This window comes from Anabrus simplex, chromosome 1 (assembly GCF_040414725.1).
Source record: "Anabrus simplex isolate iqAnaSimp1 chromosome 1, ASM4041472v1, whole genome shotgun sequence".
NCBI classification, from domain to species: Eukaryota; Metazoa; Arthropoda; class Insecta; order Orthoptera; family Tettigoniidae; genus Anabrus; species Anabrus simplex.
This window is the reverse complement of record NC_090265.1, coordinates 1,585,354,926-1,585,380,650: the sequence shown is the minus strand read 5'-3', so window position 1 is coordinate 1,585,380,650 and position 25,725 is coordinate 1,585,354,926. Positions and strand designations below refer to the sequence as shown.

Below are 25,725 nucleotides of genomic sequence, written 5' to 3'. Positions count from 1 at the left end.
GTTGTTCCAATAGGATAATGCTTGCCCACACACTGCGTATGAAACTCAATGTGCTCTGCAAGACGTGCAGCAACTTCCCTAATCAGCACGATATCCGGACTTGTCTCCCATCGAGCATGTGTGGGATATGATGGGACACGTATGACTCATCAACCCACAACTCTTGCAGAACTACGTGAACAGGTCGAACAGGCGTGGAATAATGTATCCCAAGACAGTATTCGCCATCTGTATGATCGAATGGATGCCAGAATCAGTGCCTGCATTGCTGTCTGTGGAGGATACACCACGTACTAATATGGGTGTTTCAGCATGGATCAACACCTGGTACTTCTTTACCGCTTGAGCTTTTGATCTGTAAATGTAATCATTTCATGTACTCCATACGCACTGTTTCAACAATAAATCATGAGCGAATTGGAAAACTCTAAGAGGGTGTAGTAATTTTTTTTCCCAGCAGTGTATTTCTTTAAATAGGTTAAAAAATATATAAAGAAAGGACTGGCTGGGCATGAGACATGTTTTTGTGAGTCAGCTGTTTCTCTAAGACTTAAAATTTCACATGAATATCACTGATATTTCCCTTATTTTCCACCGAATCCAAAAAAAAAAAGTTAAAATGAAAAAGTAACATTCTAAATCAACTGACTCTCAGTAACATGTCGCATGCACAACCAGCTTTCCTTTTGTGATATCTGATTCAGTCCTGAAACTAATGTTTAATAAATAAATTTATAAACTATCTGAAAAAGAAAACATACAGTAACAGAACTATACCTGAAACAGCATACAACTTAATTAACACTCCAGTGGTCGCGCGGATCACAATAGTGATCCAGCAGTTTAGTTTTTTCCGCTCCTGTTTTTTGGTATGACTGTTGACCTTGAACATATGTGTACCTTCCTTGCTCCCCATACCCTCTCTGATAATGCAGTAGTCTGCTAAACTTGACTGATGGTTGTTACGTTATAAAGCAATTTATTCTTGTGGATCATAACTGTGATCCGTGCAACCACTAACGTGACATTTTTTGACTTTGTTTGTTTTCTTATTACGGTGTCTAATCTCAGTTCATGTGCACACATCTACTCCGTTTTATGAGTTTATATTCATTATTGGTATATAAGCACAAAATGGATGACTATGAGAATATATATATCGATGGCTAAATGAACCAGACAGTTGAAGTACCTCAAAAACCTTATGGAGGGAGTAAGTAGTGAGACAAATCACAATGTCCGGTAATTTTTCAGGTATTTCTTATAAATGCATGCATAATTATATTATACTGTACAGAAAATGGAGTTCTTTTCACAATGCATAATCATATTCATTGAATAAATATAAAAGAATATCCTTATACAAGCTGATGTACCCGTGCTTCGCAACGGGATTCTCAGAAAGACTGACTTGGTGGTTTTCCTAACTGAATTCAACATAGGTCATTACAAAAACGTCAGTAGGAATGTAGCGATTGAAAGCAATGTTATCATATAAAATACTCGATCAAATGAAAAACCACATACTTTCTCACTTTCAATGAAGAGTACAACGGTGCCGATCTAAGAGTCCAAAGTCCCCGAGCTGGAATAACCAGGTCGCGGACTGCCGTGAACACTCCTCTGTCATCATTCCGTTAAATATGCACACTACTCATTCCAATCAGTGGCTCAGAGTAGGGATTGTATAGCTCGAATACTATGATGAACCAGTGTGTTACGTACCAGATATATCAGAAAATGTATGAACCAGAGGAATGGTATGCTAAAGAAGAAAGTTATCTTACACCCCAGCTACTTCCCACCAATATACAGGCAGGCTGTTACAGTCGGTACAACCAAGCGAGTTGGCCGTGTGGTTAGGGGCACGCAGCTGTGAGATTGTATCCAGGAGATAGTGGATTCGAACCCCACTGCCGGCAACCCTGAAGATGGTATTCGGGAGATGGTGTGTTCGAGCCCCACTGTTGGCAGAACTGACGATGGTTCTCCGTGGTTTCCCATTTTCACACCAGGCAAATGCCGGGACTGTACCTTAATTAAAGCCACGGCGGCTTCCTTCCACTTCCTAGACCTTTCCTATCCCATCGTCGCATAAGACATATCTGTGTCGCTGCGACGTTAAGAAGAAAAAAAAAAAAAATTGGTATTCCGTGGTTTCCCATTTTCACTCTAGTCACACCAGGCTGTACCTTAAAGCCAAGGCCGCTTCCTTCACACCACTATTCCTTTCCTATCCCATTGTCGCCATAAGACCTACCTGTGTCGGTGCGACGTCAAGCAAATTTTTAAAAAACCTCTGTACGCTGCAGTAATCCTATCTATCGGGGATGAGAGGAAACAGAAGACAAAAAGCACATCACAACAAACAATGGTCAATGTAGTGTTATTGTTGATAAAGTTTATGAGCTTTCTATATTGCAGGCCTACACATTAGTTTTTTTTTCGACTCTGTGATATTAGGGTGTCTTACAAAATTATTTATATCATAGACTGTAGTTCCTTATTCTCAAACTTTACATACCGATTTTCACTAAATTCTGTTTACCCATTTTCTCGTGACTCGGAGCTGATATGGACTTAGTAACCAAAATCCAAATTCATGAATATCTCCGATTATATGCGGTACGGTAACAATGTATACGACATAAGTGATCGGAAATTTAATAACTTCTAACATAACTACTACCAACTTACGACATAACTAAAGTTAGGTTAGTTATATAGTATTTATTGATATGACCACTAATAACTTAAATAACTTATTTGAGAATTACATTTCAGACCTTCCCCTAAACTACCATTTCACTCAGCGTGAATACAATAATTTGTAGCCTAGATTGCAGTGGTTCATCACCCGTCATTAATTACCGATTTTCATTAAATTCTCTTCAGCCGTTTTATCGTGATGCGTGTATGTACATACATACAGAAATTACGGAAAAGTAAAAAATTTTCGTTGTCACTGTGGACATAACCGACACAGAAATAACATTCTTTTCAAATTCTGAGTAATGTACAGACAAAACTCTTATTTTATATATATAGATTTATCGATACGACCACTAATAACATACATAACTTATTTGAGAATTACATTTCAGGCCTTCCCCTAAACTACCATTTCACTCAGCGTGAATAAAATAATTTATAGCCGAGCTTGTAGTGGTTCATCACCTGACATTACATACCAATTTTCATTAAATTATCTTCAGCCGTTTTCTATTGATGCGTGTACATACATACATACAGACAGAATTACGGAAAAGTAAAAAATGCATTTTCTTGTTACTGTGGACATGACCGATACAGAAATAACATTCTTTTCAAATTCTGAGCAATGTACAGACAAAACTCTTATTTTATATATATAGACTAGCAAGATACCCGTGCTTCGCTACGGTATTATACTGAAATTTATAATTGAATGCTTATTGTTTTAGATATATAATCCGCCGAAATTCGCGATCTGACTCGTTTTCGGCGAGAATCCACCAAAATTCCCGATCTGACTCGTTTTCTATTAGATTTCGGCATGTTTCCTCCCATTTTTCAATCTTCCTTTCCAGCAATCGATTTCGTACTTCCCGGGCTAGGCTCAGGTATTTCTCCCGGTCAGTTGGGTCCCTAAATCTTTGCCATATTTTCCTATAATCATTTTGAATATGGATAAAATCCTTCAGGAGAACCGGCGTGGTGTCATATTGGTGCCTTGGCGGCACTAAACCCGCGGCCGGACTGCATTCTTAGTCATTACCAGTCCAGGAGCCGTTTCTAGCGTAGTCCGCACAACAGACGACGGTCCGGAACATTATTATTATTATTATTATTATTATTATGTGTTGCTGTAATGGCTGAGGACAGGGAAAACCGGAGTATCCGGAGAAAAACCTGTCCCGCCTCCGTTTTGTCCAGCACGAATGACACATGTAGTGACCGGGATTTGAACCACGGAACCCAGCTGTGAGAGGCCGGCGCGCTGCCGCCTGAGCAACGGAGGATCCTTATAAGTACATTAAGAACAGTAAAATCAATAGGTTTCACCTCCTTCTACACCCCACCACCGTTAAGTTTATTTACCGCCACCCACTCCCCTCCCAAAAAAAATTAAAAGAAGGCATGTTTCTTTATGTTTAAAGGAGATTCCAAACACCAATGTTCACGTCTATTACCTTCAGTTTTGAGATATAAGTATCCCCATAAAAATAATTTATTTTTTCACTTCATTTCACACTACTCCCCCCCCCCCCCCCACTATGTGAATATTCCCGCAAAAAATATGTGTTTCTTTAATAGTAAAGGATCTTCTAAATACCAATTATCACGACTCTAACTTCTTCAGTTTTTGATTTATGTGTCCTCATGAAAGGAATTCAACTCCTTTACACTCCCGCCCTCCAAGATGGTTTCCTCCCAAAAACGCGTTTTTCTTTGTTTTTAAAGGAGATCCAAATACGAATTTTCACGTCTGTAACAGCTTTAGTTTGTATTAGATGTATGTATTCTCATACAATTAAGTCAATTAAATTTTCAATTATTTCACACACACACACACACACACACACACACACACACACACTCATTGGATTTTCCGAGAATACGTGTTTCTTTACTTTTAAAGCAGATTGCAAATATCAAATTTCACGTCTCTAATTCCTTCATTTTTGAGATATAAGTAGCGTAATTAAAAGAATTCAACACCATTTTCAGTCACATTTACCCCCCCCTTCCACCCAAGTGGCATTTCCGAAAACTAAAAATACACGTTTCTTTATGTTTAATAGAGATAAAAATACCATCTTTCTCTTCTGTAACATGCTAAGTTTTTTTTAGATATACTGTAAAAATTCTCATTTTAAAATTTCTCCCATTTTGAGTTCCCCTTAAGTGGAGTTTCCAAAAACAAATCACCTATGTTTCTTTACATTTACAGGAGATTCCAAACACCCACTTTTTACGTCTGTAACATTTTACGTTTCCAAGATATTGTGTAGATATAGTCTTTCAAAAAATTCACCCCAATTTGTCACTCCTGTTTAACCGCCATTAATTGGATTTTCCAAAAACTAAAAAAATACGTGTTTCTTTATTTATAAAGGAGATCCCATATACAAATTTTCAGTTCTGTAATATCGTTCGTTTCTGAGATATATGTATCCTCATTAAAGTCATTCAACCCATTTTTCACCCTTTTACACCCCACCTATTGCGATTTACAGCAAACAAAAAAATACGTGTTCCTTTATTTTTAGAGGAGATTCTAACTACCAATTTTTACATCGGTAAATTTTAAAGTTCTAATATGTAGACACACTCATTTTAAAAAATTCACCCCCCCCCCCCTTTCATCCTCCAATATTTGGAATTTTCAAAAACGAAAAAATACGTGTTTCTTTACTTTTAAAGTAGATCCCAAATACCAATTTTCAGGTCTGTAATATCTTCAGGTTCTGAAATATAAGTAGCCTTATTTAAGACATTCAACCCATTATTCACCCTTTTACACCCTTCCTATTGGGATTTTCCGAAAACAAAAGAATACGTGTTTCTTTATTTTTGAAAGAGATTCTAAATACCAATTTTTACATCTATAAACTTTAAAAGTTTTGAGATATAGATACACTCATTTAAAAAATCACCCCCCTTTTCATCCCCCCCCCCTATTAATTGGATTTTCCATAAACAAAAAATACGTGCTTCCTTATTTTAAAGGAGATCCCAAACACCAATTTTCAGATCTGTAATATATTCAGGTTCTGAAATATAAGTAGACTCATGAAAGGCGTAGGACAAATTTTTCAGACTTTTCCACCCTTCCTATTAGGATTTACCGAAAACAAAATATACATGTTTCTTTATTTTTAAAGGAGATTCTAAATACTAATTTTCACATCTATAACCGTTAAAAGTTTTGAGATATAGATACTCATTTTAAAATATTACCCCCTTTTCACCCCCTCTTAACTGGATTTTCCAGAAACAAAAAAATACGTGTTTCTCTATTTTTAAAGGAGATCCCAAACACCAATTTTCAGGTCTGTAATATCTTCAGTTTCTGAGATATAACTAGCCTCATTAAAGACATTTAACCCTTTTTCACCCCTTTTCACTCCTCCTATTGCGATTTTCCGAAAACGAAAAAATACGTGTTTCTTTATTTTTAATGAAGATTCTAAATGCCAATTTTTACATCTGCAAACTTTAAAAGTTTGGAGATATAGATTCACTCATTTTAAAAATTCACCCCCTTTTCACCCTCCCATTTATTGGATTTTCCAAAAACAAAAAAATACGTGTTTCTTTATTTTTAAAAGAGATCAAAAGTACCAATTTTCAGGTCTGTAATATATTCAGTTTCTGAGATATAAGTACCGGTATCCTGATTAAAGGCATTCAACCCATTTTTCCCCATTTTTCACCCTTTTCACCCCTCCTATTGGAATTTTCTGAAAACAAAAAAATACGTGTTTCCTTATTTTTAAAGACGATTCTAAATACCAATTTTTACATCTGTAAACCTTTAAAGTTTTGAGATATAGATACACTCATTTTAAAATTTCACCCCCCTTTTCACCCCCTTAGAGAAGGAATATCCAAAAATCCTCTCTTAGCGAGCACCTACATCTTAATATGAATATATCCCCAAACTTTCATTTCTTTATGTTCAGTAGTTTTGGCTCGGCGATGATGAATCAGTCAGTCAGTCAGGACAAGTTATTTTATATATATATAGATTACATTTCAGGCCTTCCCCTAAACTACCATTTCACTCAGCATGAATAAAATAATTTACAGCCGAGCTTGTAGTGGTTCATCACCTGACATTACATACCAATTTTCATTAAATTCTCTTCAGCCGTTTTCTATTGATGTGTGTACATACATACATACATAGACAGAATTACAGGTAAGTAAAAAATGCATTTTCTTGTTACTGTGGACATGACCGATACAGAAATAACATTCTTTTCAAATTCTGAGCAAAGTACAGACAAAACTCTTATTTTATATATATAGATTACATTTCAGGCCTTCCCCTAAACTACCATTTCACTCAGTGCGAATACCATTATTGATAGCCTAGATTATAGCGACCTATTCCCCGACTTTGCATACCAATTTTCGTGAAGATACGACCACTAATAAAATAAATATTTGACAATTAAATTTTAGGCCTTCCCCTAAACTACCATTTTTCTCAGCGTGTATAGCCTATATTGTAGCGACTTATTTTCCATCTTTGTCTAGCGATTTTCATTAAGACACAACCACTAATAATATAAATATTTGAGAATTAAATTTCAGGCCTTCCCCTAAACTACCATTTCACTCAGCGTGATTAAAATAATTTATAGCCTAGATTGTAGCGGTTCATCACCCGACTTTACATTCCGATTTTCATAAAATTCTCTTCAGCCGTTTTCTCGTGATGCATGTACATACATACATACAGACAGAATGTTAGGAAAAACTTAAAACGGTCCACCTTTTCAATACAAAAATGTTATATTTATTTATAACATGTATTTGCACTTGGAACTAGTTTCGACGCTGTGTTTGCGTCATCATCAGCCAAAATGTGGGAAATAGGCAAGATGTAGGCATTTATATTACACAAGGCGTTACATTAAACAATACACATCTTATAAGGAGATGAAAACAGGGATGAATATAGAAACAAATGAATCGTTGAGAAAACAAAAGTTATACATATTAAAAATAACCTTAACCACACATCTTGCAGTGCGAAAGTGTTCTTCTTGAATGATTCCTGAATATAAAAAAACACACGCGCACACATTTCTGGAGAGCCAGCAGGCAGGACAAAGTAAAGTGAAACCTTAAGAGTTCTTCTGAGAAGAGTTCCTCATTTTTTCTATGTTCCGACTAATTAATGAAGTCTCCCTTGAGTTCCAGATAAACATACATAACAAGAAATCCTTCACTCTCATGAATCATTCAAGACGAATATTTTCGCACTACAAGATGTGTGGTTAAGGTTATTTTTAATATGTATAACTTTCCCTGTTTTCATCTCCTTGTAAGATGTGTATTGTTTAATTTCCTGTTGTGTATGTTTATCAGGAACTCAAGGGAGACTTCATTAGTTAGTCAGATCATAGAAAGAATGATGATCTCTTCTCAGAAGAACTCTTAAGGTTTCACCTTACTTTTTCCTGCCTGCTGGCTCTTTAGAAGTGTGTGCGCGCGCGTTTTGTATTCAGGAATCATTCAAGGCAAATATTTTCGCACTGCAAGTTATGTGGTTAAGCTTATTTTTAATATGTATAACTTGCCTTCTCAACGATGCATGTGTTTCTACATTCGTCCCTGTTTTCATCTCCTCGTAAGATGTGTATTATTTAATGCAACACCTTGTATTAAAAAACTGGGTTATATGAAGGAGTTATATCATGTTCAAAATCATGCTTTCACGTCTCTGCACAATATTTAAAATAAAAATTTTACTGTTGGTCTTTAAAGCTATTGTTGAGAGTGAAGGATTTCAGGTTATGTATGTTTATCTGGAACTCAAGGGAGACTTCATTAGTTAGTCGGAACATAGAAAAAATGAGGAACTCTTCTCAGAAGAACTCTTAAGGTTTCACTTTACTTTGTCCTGCCTGCTGGCTCTCCAGAAATGTGTGCGCGTGTGTTTTTTTATATTCAGGAATCATTCAAGAAGAACACTTTCGCACTGCAAGATGTGTGGTTAAGGTTATTTTTAATATGTATAACTTTTGTTTTCTCAACGATTCATTTGTTTCTATATTCATCCCTGTTTTTATCTCCTTATAAGATGTGTATTGTTTAATGTAACGCCTTGTGTAATATAAATGCCTACATCTTGCCTATTTCCCACATTTTGGCTGATGATGACGCAAACACAGCGTCGAAACTAGTTCCAAGTGCAAATACATGTTATAAATAAATATAACATTTTTGTATTGAAAAGGTGGACCGTTTTAAGTTTTTCCTAACATCCTTTCTCAGTTCAATACGGACAAAATGAAATTCCTATGTTTAAATACAGACAGAAATTACAGAAAAGTAAAAAATGCATTCTCTTGTTACTGTGGACATGACCGATACAGAAATACCATTCTTTTCCAATTCTGAGCAATGTACAGACAAAACTCTTATTTTATATATATAGATAACAAAGAAAGTACGGATTACAATTGTGATCCGTGTGACCACTGACGACTTCTTCGCGCGACCACTGGAGTGTTAAAATAAAATGGCATGTTTCAATCTCGAAAGAACATCGTCAGATTCTATCATACCACACTCAAAAATATTCAGAAATTTATAAATATTAGGTTTATTTCTGTTTAAGTCCTTAAAAACTTGAAATTTGGAAGTAACCTTAATGAAGTCCTCACTTCTCTCCACTCTAGCATAGAATGCAAGTTGTTGCAATATCAGTACTCTGTCGTTGGCACAAGTCCAGCTAGCTAGTTGGTCTTAACCTCCAGCCATGCCATGCACCCCTGCCCTGGCTAGGTCAGTTATACGCTGAACATTGTTTAATTTTAGTGCCCCTCTTCTTGTTATTATTGTATTAAGATTGTTCTGTAAACTAAGCAGGGGTTTCTAATGAGCATTTAATGGGTTGCCTATTTTACAGGTAATATTCCATTATGTAATTTCCTGCTTATATCAACTCTTTTGGAACTATAGGCTACTTGCAGTTTTTAAAAATTATATACATATATATAATTCGCTGGGGCCATCCAGGACCACGTTAAGTCTTGTTGCATTTGACATAGAACTTGGCCTTCTTTAGAGCCCAAATTTCCCTCATTCTTTGTGAGTGGGCCTGCTTACGCTCCTCTGTCCAAGGGGCACCATCTTCTCTTCGGTTGCTCGTCTCGGTTTAGCCTGTTCGTCAATATTTTCTTGCGGAAGAGATCTCTGTTAAGGGCGTCTTCAGCTGAGATATGGAGCATTTGCAGGTCTTCTTTAGTATTTCTAAACCAGGGAATAGTGGTTTTGGGGTTTGAATCAAAAAAGCGAAAGATTTCTTTAGTTAACATTCTTCCGTCCATTCTTTTCAGATGACCGTAAAATCGTGCCCGTCTTTTTCTGATTGTGTCGGTAATTTTCTCTATTTTGCTGTAGACTTCCTTGTTGGATCTCTTTTGATGGATTCCATTTCTGTACTTTGATCCCAAGATTCCTCTCACAATTTTGCGTTCTCTTTTCTCCAGTTCTTCAAGGAGTCCTTTGTTGGCATTTAGAGACAGGGTTTCGGCTGCATATAGAACTACTGGCTTCAGAACTGTTTCATAGTGACGTATCTTGGTGTTTTGGGAAAGGCATTTTTTGTTGTAGATTGTGCGGGATGTTTGGTAGGCTATTTCCAGTTTGCGCACTCGCTCCTGAAGTGCTTCCTTGTCCAGTCCATTTTTCACGAGGATCTCACCCAGGTATTTGAATTTGTCTACTCGGGTGATGTCCCCGTATTTTGTATGGAGTTTTGGTGGAGCCTCTTTGATATTAGTCATTCTCAAATGATATCTGCAAACCAGTTTGTTCGGCAATTTCCTTTAAAATTTCAACTTGAACTCTAGCGGTTTCTATGTCGTTTGAGAGAACAGCAATATCATCGGCAAATGCTAAACAGTCTGTTGCGATCCCCTTAGATTTGGTTCCTATTCTCAATGGACTGTAGTTGGTTTCCTGTAATCTCACCCGCCAGGTTCTGATGATCTTTTCAAGAACACAGTTGAAGAGTATCGGGGATAGCCCATCACCTTGTCGGACTCCTGTTTTGATGTCAAAGGAATGCGAGAGACATCCGTGGAACTTCACCTTGGATTTTGTATCAGTCAGGGTGGCTCTAATTAATGCCAGCAGTTTCAAATCAACTCCAAATTCATTTAAGATATTTAGCAGGACTTCCCGGTCAGTGGAGTCATACGCTTTCTTAAAAGTCCACAAAGACGGACACATACTGCTTGGACCTTAGTGTACAATATCTGATGATCGTTTTGAGATTTTGGATCTGTTCAGCTGTTGAGCGACCTTTTCTGAACCCTCCTTGGTATTCACCTATTTCATGTTCGACTTGTGCTTCCAAACGCTCCAGGATGGCAAGTGATAGAATTTTGTAAGTCACGGGTAGCAAAGATATCCCTCTGTAGTTGTTGATGTTCTTCATGCTGCCTTTTTTGTGTAATGGATGGATCAAAGCTATTTTCCAATCTTCGGATAGGGTCTCCTTGTTCCAAATTCCTTCTATTTGCTTTTGCAAGATATCAAGTGATTCCTCTGGGGCATATTTCCTTAGTTCTGCTACTACTGAGTCTTCCCCCGGCGCTTTGTTATTTTTGAGACGGACAATGTGGCACTTGATTTCATCTCTGTCGGGTGGTCTGGAATCTGGGTACCTGAGTAAGGGTTCCTTAGTCTCAATGGTGCTTTGCGGTTTAGAGCAATTAAGTAAATTCTTGAAGTAATCTGCCAGAATGCTGCAATTTTCTTCATTTGACGTTGCCAGTGTGCCATCCCTTCGCTCAAAGCATAGAGATGGTGGTTTATAGCCAGCGAGTTTGCGTTTGAAGGCTCTGTAGTACTCTCTGCTTTCATTCTTCCTAAAGTTTTGTTCTATCTTTCCAATGAGGGATTTTTCGTATTTACGTTTCTCAGTTCTGAACACCCTAGCTGCTTGGGCACATTGGGTTTTGTAGGTTTCCCAATCATTTTCAGATTTCGTAGAGTAGTACATTTTCCACGCAGTGAGTCTTTCTTGGAGGACTGATTCGCAGGTACCATTCCACCAGGCATGCGTTTTGCTTCTCTTGATTTCTGCAACGTCTTTGACGGCCTCAACAAGGAGACTCTTGGCGTTGTTAAAGTCACAGTCATTTGGTCTAGCCTTCTCCTGGAACTCCTCGACCCTTTGCCGAAATTTATCACTGTCGAAGCGTGTGATCTGTTTGATTGTCTTCCTTGTGTTTGCGGGAATTGGTTTGAATTTGATAAGAGACATATAATGATCTGAGTCCACATTGATGTCTTTCTTTACCTTGACATTCATAATCTCAGGGCTGTTTCTCCTGGAGATTGCAACATGATCAATTTGGAACTCTCCGAGAGCTTGGACGGGAGAACGCCAAGTCATTTGCTTTCTGGGTAGATGGCGAAAGTGGGTCGACATGACCTGCAGGTTGTGATTTTCGCAAATGGACACCAGTTTTTTGCCGTTGGGATTGGTTCTTTTGTGAGCAGGGCAATTTCCTATAACTTTCTTGTACTTCTGTTCATGACCTAGTTGGGCATTGAAGTCACTCAAAAGAAGCTTGACATGGTGTTTGGGGATTTTGTTTAATTTTTCATCCAGTAGGTCCCAGAAATTATCAACTTCGTCTGGATCAGACTTGTTCTTATCGTTTGTAGGAGCATGTGTGTTAACTAGGGCGTAGGTTTTGTTCGCGCATTTAACTGTGAGTATAGACAATCTGTCATTCACAGGTTCGAAATTTGCAACCGATTTAAGGATCTTGGTTCTAACAGCAAACGCGGTTCCAAGCATCACAGCTCCATTGAGGATTCCTCTTTGCGCTTTGCTCTTGAAAAATCGGTAGCCTTCGGATTCAAAAATCTCTTCATCTGGGTACCTTGTTTCCTGTAGGGCCATTATGGATATCTGATTTTCGTGAAGAGCTTTGGTGAGGGTTTTCAGCTTGCCAGTTTGTGTAAGTGAAGTTATGTTGAAAGTTGCTAGAAAGGTTTTAGATTTTGGCCTGAGTTTTTGACTCTTCGGGGTACACCGAGACGCTCCGACTCGTCTCTTGCATGATGTCGAGTCTCCCCCAGAATCCAAACGAGACTCGTGCGCCGTGGCATTCACGACGAGGAATTTATCCAAAGATTTACCCCCTGGGGTATGTTTCTTGAAATGTTGTGCCATCATGCTTTTTGACTTGACTTTGCTTTGGACGGGTACCCATCCTTTTACAACTAGGGTTGTTAGCCCTAGAGGTTGCCTCAAGATGTTTTCTGGCTTCTGGTCATTTACCAGTCTTCGCCGTAACCCTGGCAAGGGACCAGTTGTTTTTTTTCACGGTAATTATTATTATTATTATTATTGTAATTTCTTCTGTTAGCACTAAATTTCCACATCAGATTTTTTAAAAATTACAACAATAGTAATAATAAAACTGCAAATAACTTACAGTTCCACAAGCGTTGACGTAAGCAAAAAAGGATAATTACCGGAATAATAGGCAGCCCAATGTTCAAGAATCCTGCACAGTTTACAAACAATTTTAATATGATGATAAGAAGTAGAACAACAACAGGAGCACTAAAAATAAAACACAGTGTACAGCGTGGCATTGACCTAGTCAGGGCAGGTGGCGTGGAATGGTGGAAGGTTAATTGACTGACTAGCTAGCTGGACTCATGCCAACAGCACAGTACCGGTATAGCAACAACTTACATTCTAAGCTAGAGTGAATAGAAGTGAGAACATCATTATGATAAGTTCCAAATTTCAAGATTTTAAGGATTCAAATAGAAATAAGCATAATGTTTATAGGTTTCTAAATATTTTTGAGTGTGATATGATAGAATCTGATGAAGTTCTTTCAAGAATGAATCATGTAATTCTATTTTAATTAAGTCGTTTTTTTTTTTTTCAGGTATAATTCTATTGCTGTATGTTTTCTTTTACAGATTATTGTTAATAAGATATAAACTAGTATCAGCAGACTGAAAAAACTAACATTATGACATTTTTAAAGTCAAACCAGTCCTACTATTTTCAGGTATGTTGTAACCTGTAAGTAAAATAGTAATTTGTTACTGATGATGAAATTTAATTTCTGAAAATCAGTTCTAGCAAAGAAATGTGATTCATGCTAATATAGAGTGTATTTTTATTACATTATTGTACTGACAAAGATCTAGGCGTTCAGCACTCGAGGCCAACTTGGAGTGAAGAAGCATGGAAACAGTGAAATGCAGCTGATACGCACAACCCCAAACATTAATCACAATGCAATTTCTTCCCCCACTTAAACACTTTAGACCAACATTATAATTTTTAATTTGGACTTACCCCTTCATTAAAAAATCTCCTCTACCAATCTGATATCAGTACTGGCAACAAGATTTGAGGGCAAACAACCTCCAGTAGTTTCAAATGTCATCATACCCCTGCATATCAAATACCAGCAACTCTGATCACCTCCCATCTTTATAGCAGTCAAATCTTCAAGAAAAAGCTTACTGAAAATTGCACACCAAACCAATATGATGAAATTACCAATACATACCTCCAGAGTCCTTGGAACCCATCCTCGTCTTTGACCATACGGAGGTGCTGTAGGACTGGCTACAACAAGTGCACTAGCAGGTAACCTTACTTTTGCACGTTCTTCATCTCGATCCCACACAGGCTGTGTAGGTACTGGTAATAAACTGTAAACAAACATGTCAATACTAGATGTAAAGAAGGAGAGTGCTATTTAGAAAGGTAAAACAATGTGATCAAAAGCTCTTCAGAATGTTAACAGAAGGAGAAGCAGCATGTGTCTGGCTGGAAAACGAAGGACTTAATAGGCTGGGACCTGGCAAGCCTAATTAATACTGATGAGACAAAGTGACAACAAGGAGACTGGTGAAGAAAAATTAAGATGAACCTGGCAAAGGTGTGGGAAGCATAGGATAGAAGAAAGCCAGATAAATGCAGGAAAAGGGAAGAGACATAAGAAAGAAAGAAAGAAAAAAAAAGAGTGGACTGAAGATTTGTAGAGATGGCCCCTTAGTAATGAAGCTGGAAGCAGAAACAAGCTCACTGAGGGCTGAGAAGAGACGGATGTGGAACTGGGATTATTGAGCAAGAGGGACAAATTGGGGCAAATATTCATTTATAGGAAGGGGAGTTAGGAATTGGAATAACTTACCAAGGGAGATGTTCAATAACTTTCCAATTTCTTGCAATATTTAAGAAAAGGCTAGTAAAACAAACAGATAGCAAATCTGGCACTGGGGCGACTACCCTAAATGCAGATCAGTAGTGATTCTGTGTACTGCGTGTACTTGAAGATAACAGTGTATAAAGATTTGGAGATTGTCTCTGCCTCTGTCTCCACTTTAGGGCAGTCACCCAGGTGGCAGATTCCCTATCTGTTGTTTTCCTAGCCTTTACTTAAATGATTTCAAAGAAATTGGAAATTTATTGAACATCTCCCTTGGTAAGTTATTCCAATACCTAATTCACCTTCCTATAAATGAATATTTCTCCAATTTGCCCTCTTGAATTCCAACTTTACCTTCATATTGTGATCTGTCGTACTTTTAAAGACGCCACTCAAACTTAATTGTCTACTGATGTCATTCCACGCCATCTCTCCACTGACAGCTCAGAATATACCACTAATTGTATATGACTATTTTCATGTTTTTTACCAGTACTCAACTTAATACTAATTGTTACAATTCTTGTTTTATTTTCCAACTAATTCAATACATAAAAATGTTTGTCTCTAGAAGGACATTTTATTACAATGCAACATTAACAGGGTTTCACAACTAAACTGAAAGTACAATGAAGGAGAAGAACATTGCAAGTTGAATCTTCTAACAACATTAATTTCAAATAGAACATTTAAACTTACTAAAATAACTTAGCACTAAACAGTGTTAGTAAAAACTGGGAACTAATGAGATTTTTAGCCAAATCTTACGGATTGTTAGAACATTACTATGACTTGGACATCAGTAAATTGTGATCAATGTCTAGTCCATCACAGCTATATTTTAATTTGTTAATTCCTTTTAATTATTGTTAACTAGTGGTAATATTTTGTTGGTGTAAATTAATTTTAACGACCAAATTGTTTATAGGAAATTTCTATGTAAAGACTTAACTTTGAGATATTTGTTCAAATGAGGCTGAAGATGCTCGATAAAATGAGCAAAACATGTCCCTGTTAGTGTTGTATTGTAATAAAATGTCCTTCTAGAGACAAACATTTTTATGTATTGACTTAGGTGGAAAATAACATTTAGTCAAGCAGCTCGTCTTTTTCCTCCCAATTCTTCCAAGCCCAAACTTTGCAACATTTCTGTAACGCTACTCTTTTGACGGAAATCACCCAGAATAAAACGAGCTGCTTTTCTTTGGATTTTTTCCAGTTCTTGAATCAAGTAATACTTGTGAGGGTCCCGTACACTGGAACCATACGCTAGTTGGAGGTCTTACCAGAGACTTATATGCCCTCTCCTTTACATCCTTACTACAACCCCTAAACGCCCTCATAACCATGTGCAGAGATCTGTACTCTTTATTTACAACCCCAAAAAGATCTTTCCTTATATTAACACCTAGATACTACAATGATCCCCAAAAGGAAATTTCACCCCATCAACGCAGTAATTAAAACTGAGAGAACTTTTCCTATTTGTGAAACTCACAACCTGACTTTAACCCCATTTATCATCATTCCATTGCCTGCTGTCCATCTCATAACATTATCGAGGTCATGTTGCAGTTGCTCACAATCTTGTAACTTATTTATTACTCTATACAGAATAACATCATCCGCAAAAAGCCTTTCCTCTGATTCCACTTCTTTACTCATATCATTTATATATATATAAGAAAATATAAAGGTCCAATAGTACTACCTTGAGGAATTCCGCTCTTAATTATTACAGGATCAGATAAAGCTTCGCCTACTCTAATTCTCTGAGATCTATTTTCTAGAAATACATTATAGTAACCCATTCAGTCCAATTGCACTCAATTTTGCCAGAAGTCTCCCATGATCCACCCTATCAAATGCTTTGGACAGGTCAATTGTGATAGCCATTTGACTTCCTGAATCCAAGATATCTGCTATATCTTGCTGGAATCCTACAAGTTGAGCTTCAGTGGAATAACCTTTCCTAAAACCGAACTGCCTTCCACCGAACCAGTTATTAATTTTGCAAAAGATGTCTAATATGATCAGAAAGAATGCCTTCGCAAAGCTTACATGGAAAGCATATCAAACTTACTGGCCTGTAATTTTCAGCTTTATGTCTATCACCCTTTCCCTTATACACAGGGGCTACTATAGCAACTCTCCATTTATTTGGTATAGCTCCTTCAACAAAACAATAATCAAATAAGTACTTCAAATATGGTACTATATCCTAACCCGTTGTCTTTAGTATATCCCCAGAAATCTTATCAATTCCAGTCGCATTGCTAGTTTTCTACCTTCGTACCTTATTGTAAATATCATTGTTATCATATGTCAATTTTAATACTTCATTAACATTAGTCACCTCCTCAGTCTAGATATTATTCTTGTAACCAACAATCTTTACATACTGCTGACTGAATACTTCTGCCTTTTGAAGATCCTCATATACACACTCCCCTTGTTCATTAATTATTCCTGGAATGTCCTTCTTGGAAACTGTTTCTGCCTTAAAATACCTATAGATACCCTTTCATTTTTCACTAAAATTTGTATGACTGCCAATTATGCCTGCCATTATGTTATCCTTAGCTGTCTTCTTTGCTAGATTCAATTTCCCAGCATGTTCCTTCAATTTCTCCTTACTTCCACAGCCATTTCTAATTATTTATTTCCAATCTGCACCTTCTTCTTAGTCTCTTTATTGCTCTATTATAATAAGGAGGTCTTTTCCATTTCTTACCACCTTTGAAGATACAAACCTGTTTTTACATTCCTAAACAACAATTGCTTTAAACCCATCCCTGAGTCTGTTTACATTTTTATTTACAGTTTTCCACCTATCATAGTTACTTTTTGGAAACTGCCTCAAGCCTGCTTTTTATCAGCCATATGGTACTGCCCAATAGTCCTAATTTTAAGACCTTCTTTTCTATCACATTTAAACTACGACAAAAACAGCTTCATGATCACTAACCCGATCTATTACTTCGGTTTCTCTATAGAGCTCATCTGGTTTTACCAGCACCACGTCCAAGATATTTTTCCTCCAGTTGGTTCCATCACTTTCTGATTCAGCTGTCCTTCCAATATTAGCTTACTTGCCATTTGTTGGTCATGCTTCTTGTTATTTGCATTTCCTTCCCAATTGACATTTGGTAAATTCAGATCTCCCGCAACAATCACATTCCTTTCCATATCGATTCCCACACAGCTGATTATCTTATCAAATCATTCCGAATCCATGTCAGCGCCACCCTTTCCCAGTCTGTACACTCCAAATATATCAAGTTGCTTATTATCTTTAGAAATGAGCCTTCCACCTAGAATTTCATGTTTGTCATCTTTAACTTATTCGTAGCTTACGAATTCTTCTTTCACCAGAATGAATATTCCTCCTCCCACCATTCCTATCCTATCTGTACGATACACACTCCAGTTCCGTGAGAAAATTTCTGCATCCATTATATTATTTCTCATCCTTGATTCAACTCCTATTACAATATCTCGTAAGTATATATCTATTAAATTACTTAATTCTATTCCTTTCTTTACAATACCTCTACAGTTGAATACTAACATTTTTATGTCATCTGTACTAGACTTCCAGATCTCTGTACCCTTATCACCGCTCCCTAGACCACCACGTTTCCCTGAATGCACCTCCCTATTAACCTTCCAAACAAATTTTGTAACTTATACGTAGCACTGTGGTTTAAGTGAAGAACGTAGAATTTTCACTCCCAGTTTTCCACATACCTACTCCATAGTTTCATTTAAATCCCCAATCAGCCTCCAGTCAGTATCCCTCTTACACAGTATTCCACTGATAATCTCAACTTCCTTAAACCTCACCCGTGCTGCATTTACAGATACCACACATCCCCAACTATAATGGTACTTATACCAGTTTGCATTACGTTGTTGATACCAACGTGAAACACTACCACCTTCTCGTTCCCCTCCTCCTTCTCTTCTACTTTCCTCAACGTCTGCCTCATCCTAATTCCTGGATAACACGCTACCCTGGTTCCCACATGTCTAACAATGGAAAACCCTATGACCAGGGCCTCAACACTACCGACCTCAATTCATCCCCTCTTCTCCTAGTCAGCCCTATCTTTCCTGACAGCTGAAGAAGATATTTCGTCCTCTCTTGACCCTGTTCCACCTCTCTTTTCCTATCCTCTACCCCACATTCCTCTTCTCTACCTTTTTTCCCCTTCTTCCTACTTCCACACATCTCAGCTACAGTTCCCATTTCCTCATCTTCCCTCTGTTGTTCTACCTGGAGTGACTTGTACCAACTTCTCACAGACACCTGTCCTATATTCTGATCCTGAATAGAGCCCTTAACCTGCAATCTCCTTCCCCTTAGAACATTAGACCACCTGTCTTCTATAATTCCCCCTTTTCCTTCCCATCCCTCTTTTACACCTACTGTAACCTGTACATTGTTTGAGGGAAGCCTACCTTCCTTCCTGTCTTCTATGAGAATTCTAATTATCTCTCTCAAACTCCTCCCTCATACCCCCCAATGCTTCGCCACAGCCATAGTTCCTACACTTGCACTCCTCAAGCATTCTTTATGGAAAATGCAGATCAGCATTGATTGATTACTTTCTATTGCTCCCTCTTCCCATACTGACCTGTCATTATGTTCATCCAATTATGTGTTCCTTTTCATGTTTCCATCTCTACATATGAATTGGAAAAATGACAAGATGACATATTGATCTTTGTGAATTGTAAGTGTGTGGTAAGAACCAAAGCCATTTCCATATATAGGCCCTTGGAAGAGAGGAAGGTAAAGGCTTCCACTAAGAATAACCTTGGCACTAAGTAACTTAGAGGGTTTAATAATAATAATGTTATTTGTTTTACGTCCTACTAACTACTTTTTAAGGTCTTCGGAGATGCCGAGGTGCCGGAATTTAGTCCCGCAGGAGTTCTTTTACGTGCCAGTAAATCTACCGACACGGGGCTGTCGTATTTGAGCACTTTCAAATACCACTGGACTGAGCCAGGATCGAACCTGCCAAGTTGGGGTTAGAAGGCCAGCGCCTTAACCGTCTGAGCCACTCAGCCCGGCTCTTACTTAGAGGGTTTAGCCCTATGCCTGGCTGAGGAACCTCGGGGTCATGAGCCTCTCCAGAAGTATTAATTTTGCTGCTACATTTGTAACTTCCTGACAAGGAACTGAACCCACATCCTTCTGGGTGAACCTAGCAATATTTTACTGATTTAGATCGGCAGCACCTTTTGGTGAGAAGTAAGTGGGTCAAAAACTAAAAACATGCATTCTTTAATTTTGCAGTGAAATGTATTTAAGCCTCCATTAGTCGCGCATGGGTCTGACAGCCCCATGGTCTGGTTCAGTTTTAATATCTAACCAATGGATGTGCTCACATTCTTATCGCTTTAGGACATGTTATGCCATACCTTGATAAGTGTTGTCCTGAAACGACATGATGAGACTAACAAATAACTTAACATGAGCTATTACAGTCAGCTGATGTGTCACTTGGGACTGATAGACCAAACAAGCCAAGTAATGTAACAGTTTGTCAGTGAACCAACAAAGTGATTGCTTCAGTTCGGTATGCTGCATGTTGTTTACAGTATTTCCTTATTGTATGATATTCTTGCCGCTTATTGAATATGACTAAAGAGACATGACTAACGAAAACCGGGAGATGCGGATGAAGTATAGCATCTACTTTTGGATGATAATGATTTGCTATTTGATGATAATTGAAGGAAGTGATGACTTCTATGCTGAACATAAAGTTGTAACAAGATCCATAGAATCAGATACTGACCATGAAATTTATTATTATTAACTAATACATCACAATTGGGAAATATCCTGGTGGAAATGATCACTTACAGTAGTGTGATGATAATAAAGTAAAGTTCAAACATAATTACCCAACAACAAAAACAACAAGAGTACAACAAGCAATTCCATGGAAAAAGAATATTACAAAAAATACTAGGCCTACTAGTTTAATATTCTAAATTCTGCATCATACACAAATCCACATACAACTTAACTTTTCCCGTGCTTAACACTATGGCTTACAATACTATAGGTTGAGCTAAATACTTTAATATGACAATACCAGACAGCCTGCTGTTTTCAGTGAGAAAGTCAATAGGGCTGCTACCTACATGGCTTGGTGTGAACAACTCTTCAATAACATATTGTCATCTGTATGATTCCTGGCGCACTGCCGTGTTCTTTATAATGTATCAGTGTTTGTAACTAAATCTTACATTGCAGCTATATTCCAAGAAAAGTGTTATGCGCTGAAAAAATTACCCAGCAAGATAACGGCCATGGGAACTGATAAGGACCACAAGCATTAAAAGAAGTAATGACCTCGCATCTGTGTTGAGGTTACGTTTTATGCCCCTTATATTAAGAAAATCAAATACTCAACTGAAATGTTAGTGGGACGTAAAACCAATAATATTAACAAATATGGAACTCTAGTATACTCAAACTTGAGGGTCCACATTGTTAAACAGTAGCATAAATTTCACAATTGAAAACTTGTGGGCCTGTAGCGAAATGGTTATCGCGGTAGTCTTGAAATTGAAAATTGAAGGCCATGAGTTTCGAATCCAGTCACCATTTTCTTACTGTAAGAAAATAATAAAAATAATAATAAACTTCTTTACGTCCCACGAAGTACTGTTATGGTTTTCGGAGACGCTGAGGTGCCGGAATATAGTCCCGCAGGAATTCTTTTACACGCTAGTAAATCTATCTATACGAGGCTGACGTATTTGAGCACCTTCAAATACCACCGGACTGAGCCAGGATCGAACCTGCCAAATTTGGATCAGAAGGCCATCACATCAACCATCTGAGCCACTCAGCCCGGCGTAAGAAAATTATTTCAGTGTATTATTGGCATTGGCTTGAGCACCAGCCTAATTTAATACGTGTGTATGGAAATTCTTCATGCATAAATTTGTGAAAGAGACTTTAGGAAATTCTGAACACACTTCTTCCTTTTCAAAAACATCGTTGTATATTCACGTACACCCAATATGTGTTCTATATATTATGTATTTCTGTCTTCAGAGGTAAAACAGAAAATTCAAAGTACAGCAAAAGTGAAATAGCAGCATGAGGTCAGTTCCCCTATAGAGTCCAGGAAGATTGGCCGTACCGAAGGAGAAGTCAAAATAATGGACCAAAACTCCTGGTCCTAATTACAGCTTCTCTTTCCCAAAATCTTAATAAATCATGGATGTTGTTAAGTTATCTGCCCCCTCTGGGCTTTGAATGGTTAGCGCTTCGTGCCACCCCCCCCCCCCCCCCTAAGATATCTTCATTCTTGTTGATAGGGGATGGCTGGCCAGTTGTGCTTCCTCTTAAAATAATCACCACCACTGAATGGTCAGCGTACTGGCCTTCGGTTCAGAGGGCACTGGTATGATTACCGGCCGAGTCGGGGATTTTAAACACATCTGTTAATTCTTGTAGATCGAGGGCTACGGGTTTGTGTTCGTATTCATACGCATCTTCAAGTATATACAACACATCATACAAAAAACCACCACACAAACACGCAATAGTGAGTATGGTATATATCCCTCCACATATGATTGCTGTTAGGAAAGGCATCCGGCCGAAAAACTAGGCTAAGTCCATACAAAATCCTGTGCTAGGTAATTGAGAAGAGGCTAGAAAGAAGAGCAGAGAGTAGTTGTTAAATATTTCTCCCAAGAGGCTGGGTGGATCCTCAAACAAATTCTGCTTTATACTTTTTAAGACATCGCGAAAGGCGCGGCTAACATAATGCTCATTTGGAGGTTTATGAAGGAGACATTTCATATTTTAAAATTTCATTCTTAATTATTATGATTATTCAATTATTATAACAAAAATATTTCCAATGAGTGTAGTGCATTCCTCTCCACTGTAGCATTGACAAGTATGCAGTTCACACCGACAAGCTAGATGTCACCAACATCGCTGTTCGCACTCCAATCAATGCTGTTGAGATAGAGCTGTCCGGTATTGGTGTATTAAAATATTTTGTTGAGCTTACTACTAGCTTAACATTACAACACTGTCATATACACATTCACATGAACCTTAAGCATTTCAAAATTTTACACTATGACTTAACATTAGATTGAGCGGCCCAATTACTATTATCTTGGCACTGTAAATACAGCATGTTCATATACAAATTCACACATACCTTAAATAATTCTGATATCTTAGTACTAACATTTTCAGTGCAATAAAATATGACACCATCACAGAAATTTGCACACAATTTACAGAATGCTGGAGTCTATTCTTGAAGCATCTTACATTTTTTGGAAAAGGCTCCAATACAGCTGCAGGTAATGCATTCCAGTCATTAATTACCCGGTTTACAAACGAATATTTACGAAAGTTAGTTTTCTGCGATCTACCTTTTACTTTATGCTGATCTGTCCTAGTTATGTAACACGGCTTTTCTAGTCGACTGTTCAACTCTCCGCAAGCTGGTTTATTCGTGTAAGCATTATACAGGGCACATAACCGTGTTCATTTCCTTCTAGTCCCAACCAAGTTTTTCATATCATACTAAACACACTACTTCTAGGATTGAAATTGTTAAGCACGAATCTTGCAGCTTTTCGCTGTACAATCTGAAGTTCCTTAATGAGTCCTGTTTGGTATGGATCCCATACAGTTGCTCCATATTCCAGGACTGACCTAATGAGTGATATGTAGCCCTGAGCCTTCGCCTGGGAACGGCTGCCCTTTAGCACTCTGAAGTGTAAGGACTAGTACGCTTTGCTAATTACAGTTCCTACGTGTGTGTCCCATTTTAGATCTCTCTCTATGTAGATTCCTAGGTACTTAACAAAATAAAGGTACTTAACAATGGTCTACCTCAAGGATCTGTTCTCTCTCCATTACTGTTTAATAATAATAATAATAATAATAATAATAATAATAATAATAATAATGTTATTTGCTTTACGTCCCACTAACTACTTTTTAAGGTCTTCGGAGACGCCGAGGTGCCGGAATTTAGTCCCGCGGGAGTTCTTTTACGTGCCAGTAAATCTACCGACACGGGGCTGTCGTATTTGAGCACCTTCAAATACCACCGGACTGAGCCAGGATCGAACCTGCCAAGTTGGGGTTAGAAGGCCAGCGCCCCATTACTGTTTAACCTGTATATTGTAGACATACCTGTCACAAGCTCTCTTCAATTTGCTTATGCCGACGATCAGGCAATAATTAGTCAGCATGTGGATGGTAATGTGATAGAGAGAACTTTAAATGCAGACCTGGATGTTCTGTGCACATACTTCAAAACGTGGTGCTTGAAACCAAGCCCTAGTAAAACAGAAACCTGCTTCTTCCATTTAAATAACCGACAAGCGAATATCACCTGGAAAGTGTCACTTAATGGAAGTCTTCTCCCTCACAATGCCAACCCCAAATATCTTCGAGTTGCTCTCGACCGAATGCTATCATACAGGAAACATCTAACCAACCTAGCAGCCAAATTAAGGTCACGCATCATCATCCACAAGCTTGCAGGCTCCACATGGGGAGCTTCTGCATCTACTTTGCGTACTTCAGCTATGGCGTTGGTGCTTTTCACAGCTGAGTACTGTTGTTCAGTTTGGATCAACAGCTCTCATACTAAGAAGGTGGACTCGGTCTTGAATGAAACAATGCGTGTCGGAAGTGGCACAGTAAAATCTACTCCTCTTTTCTGGTTGCCAGTGCTCAGCCACATAGAACCTCCTAGAATTAGAAGATTGAACAACTTGTTTAGAGAATACAACAAGATACTAACCAATCCTGATCTCCCTATCCATAAAGATGTTAACGTCAGATTCAGTCACCTCAAATCAAGATCTCCTCCTATTCAAACAGCACAGGAACTTGTTAGGAGGGATTTCAATCCAAAATCTGATTGGCAACAAGAGTGGAACAGCGTAGCTCAGATTCAATGGCAGACACTGTTCAATTATAAGAATCTTCCGGCTGGCTTTGATTTGCCCCGCAAGACATGAGTAGCCCTCAACAGAGTACGTACTAATCACGGGAGATGTGGATCAATGTTGTTTAAATGGGGTATGAGATCATCTCCAGCCTGTGACTGTGGTGCAGTTAAGCAGACCATCAACCATATTGTTTTTGAATGCATTGGAAGGGCATTCGCTGGATCCAGCCAGGACTTTGTGTTGGCTTCTTCTGAGGCCATACAATGGCTACAGAACTTAGATCTAACTCTTTGAACACTTTTGCTTGCACGATTGTTTTCAATATTATGTGTTTATCTTGTAATGATGTATATAATATTTTGTGCTGTATATTTAATCTTTGTATTGTTTCGTGTAAGTTACCATACGCTAATAATAATAACCAGAGCGTCCGATCCAAGATAATATATAAAGTCCCCTTGCCTATGTTTCTTTCCCATTCTTATGAGACAGCATTTTTGAGAATTTATTGTCATTTTGTTATCCAGTGCCCACTTATGGAGTATATTTATATTGGGTTGTAATAACCTAGTGGTTCATGTTCGTGGATTACTGCAGTCACGCCCTAGTTCGTGAACCATGGGCAATGGCTGAGTGGCCTAGTGAGTGGTCCTGAGAGTCGGGATACCAGTTGCTATGGAATGGGAATCTCGGACTTATTCTGAGTCGTGGCCCTCCTTGTGCTCAGGCGGCTAGGACTATACAATTCACCGGTGGTCCATAACCCATTAGAGGAGAGATCCTCACTTGGACTATGTGCAAGTACGGTAGCATCCTG

The 25,725-nt window shown here is 38.0% G+C and overlaps 1 protein-coding gene across 2 annotated transcripts in view; it reads right to left on the bottom strand.

Annotated features, from left to right (window-relative positions):
• Bx42 (Puff-specific protein Bx42) overlaps positions 1–25,725 on the bottom strand; it is a 224,628-nt gene that overhangs the window by 192,467 nt on the left and 6,436 nt on the right. Inside the window, exon 2 of one of the 2 annotated variants that reach the window (XM_067138220.2) lies at positions 14,289–14,433. In XM_067138220.2, the coding sequence (XP_066994321.1) occupies positions 14,289–14,433 (145 nt within the window). Of the gene's footprint in view, positions 1–14,288; positions 14,448–25,725 lie in introns of those variants that run through there. The other variant, XM_067138221.2, reaches the window with a different exon arrangement.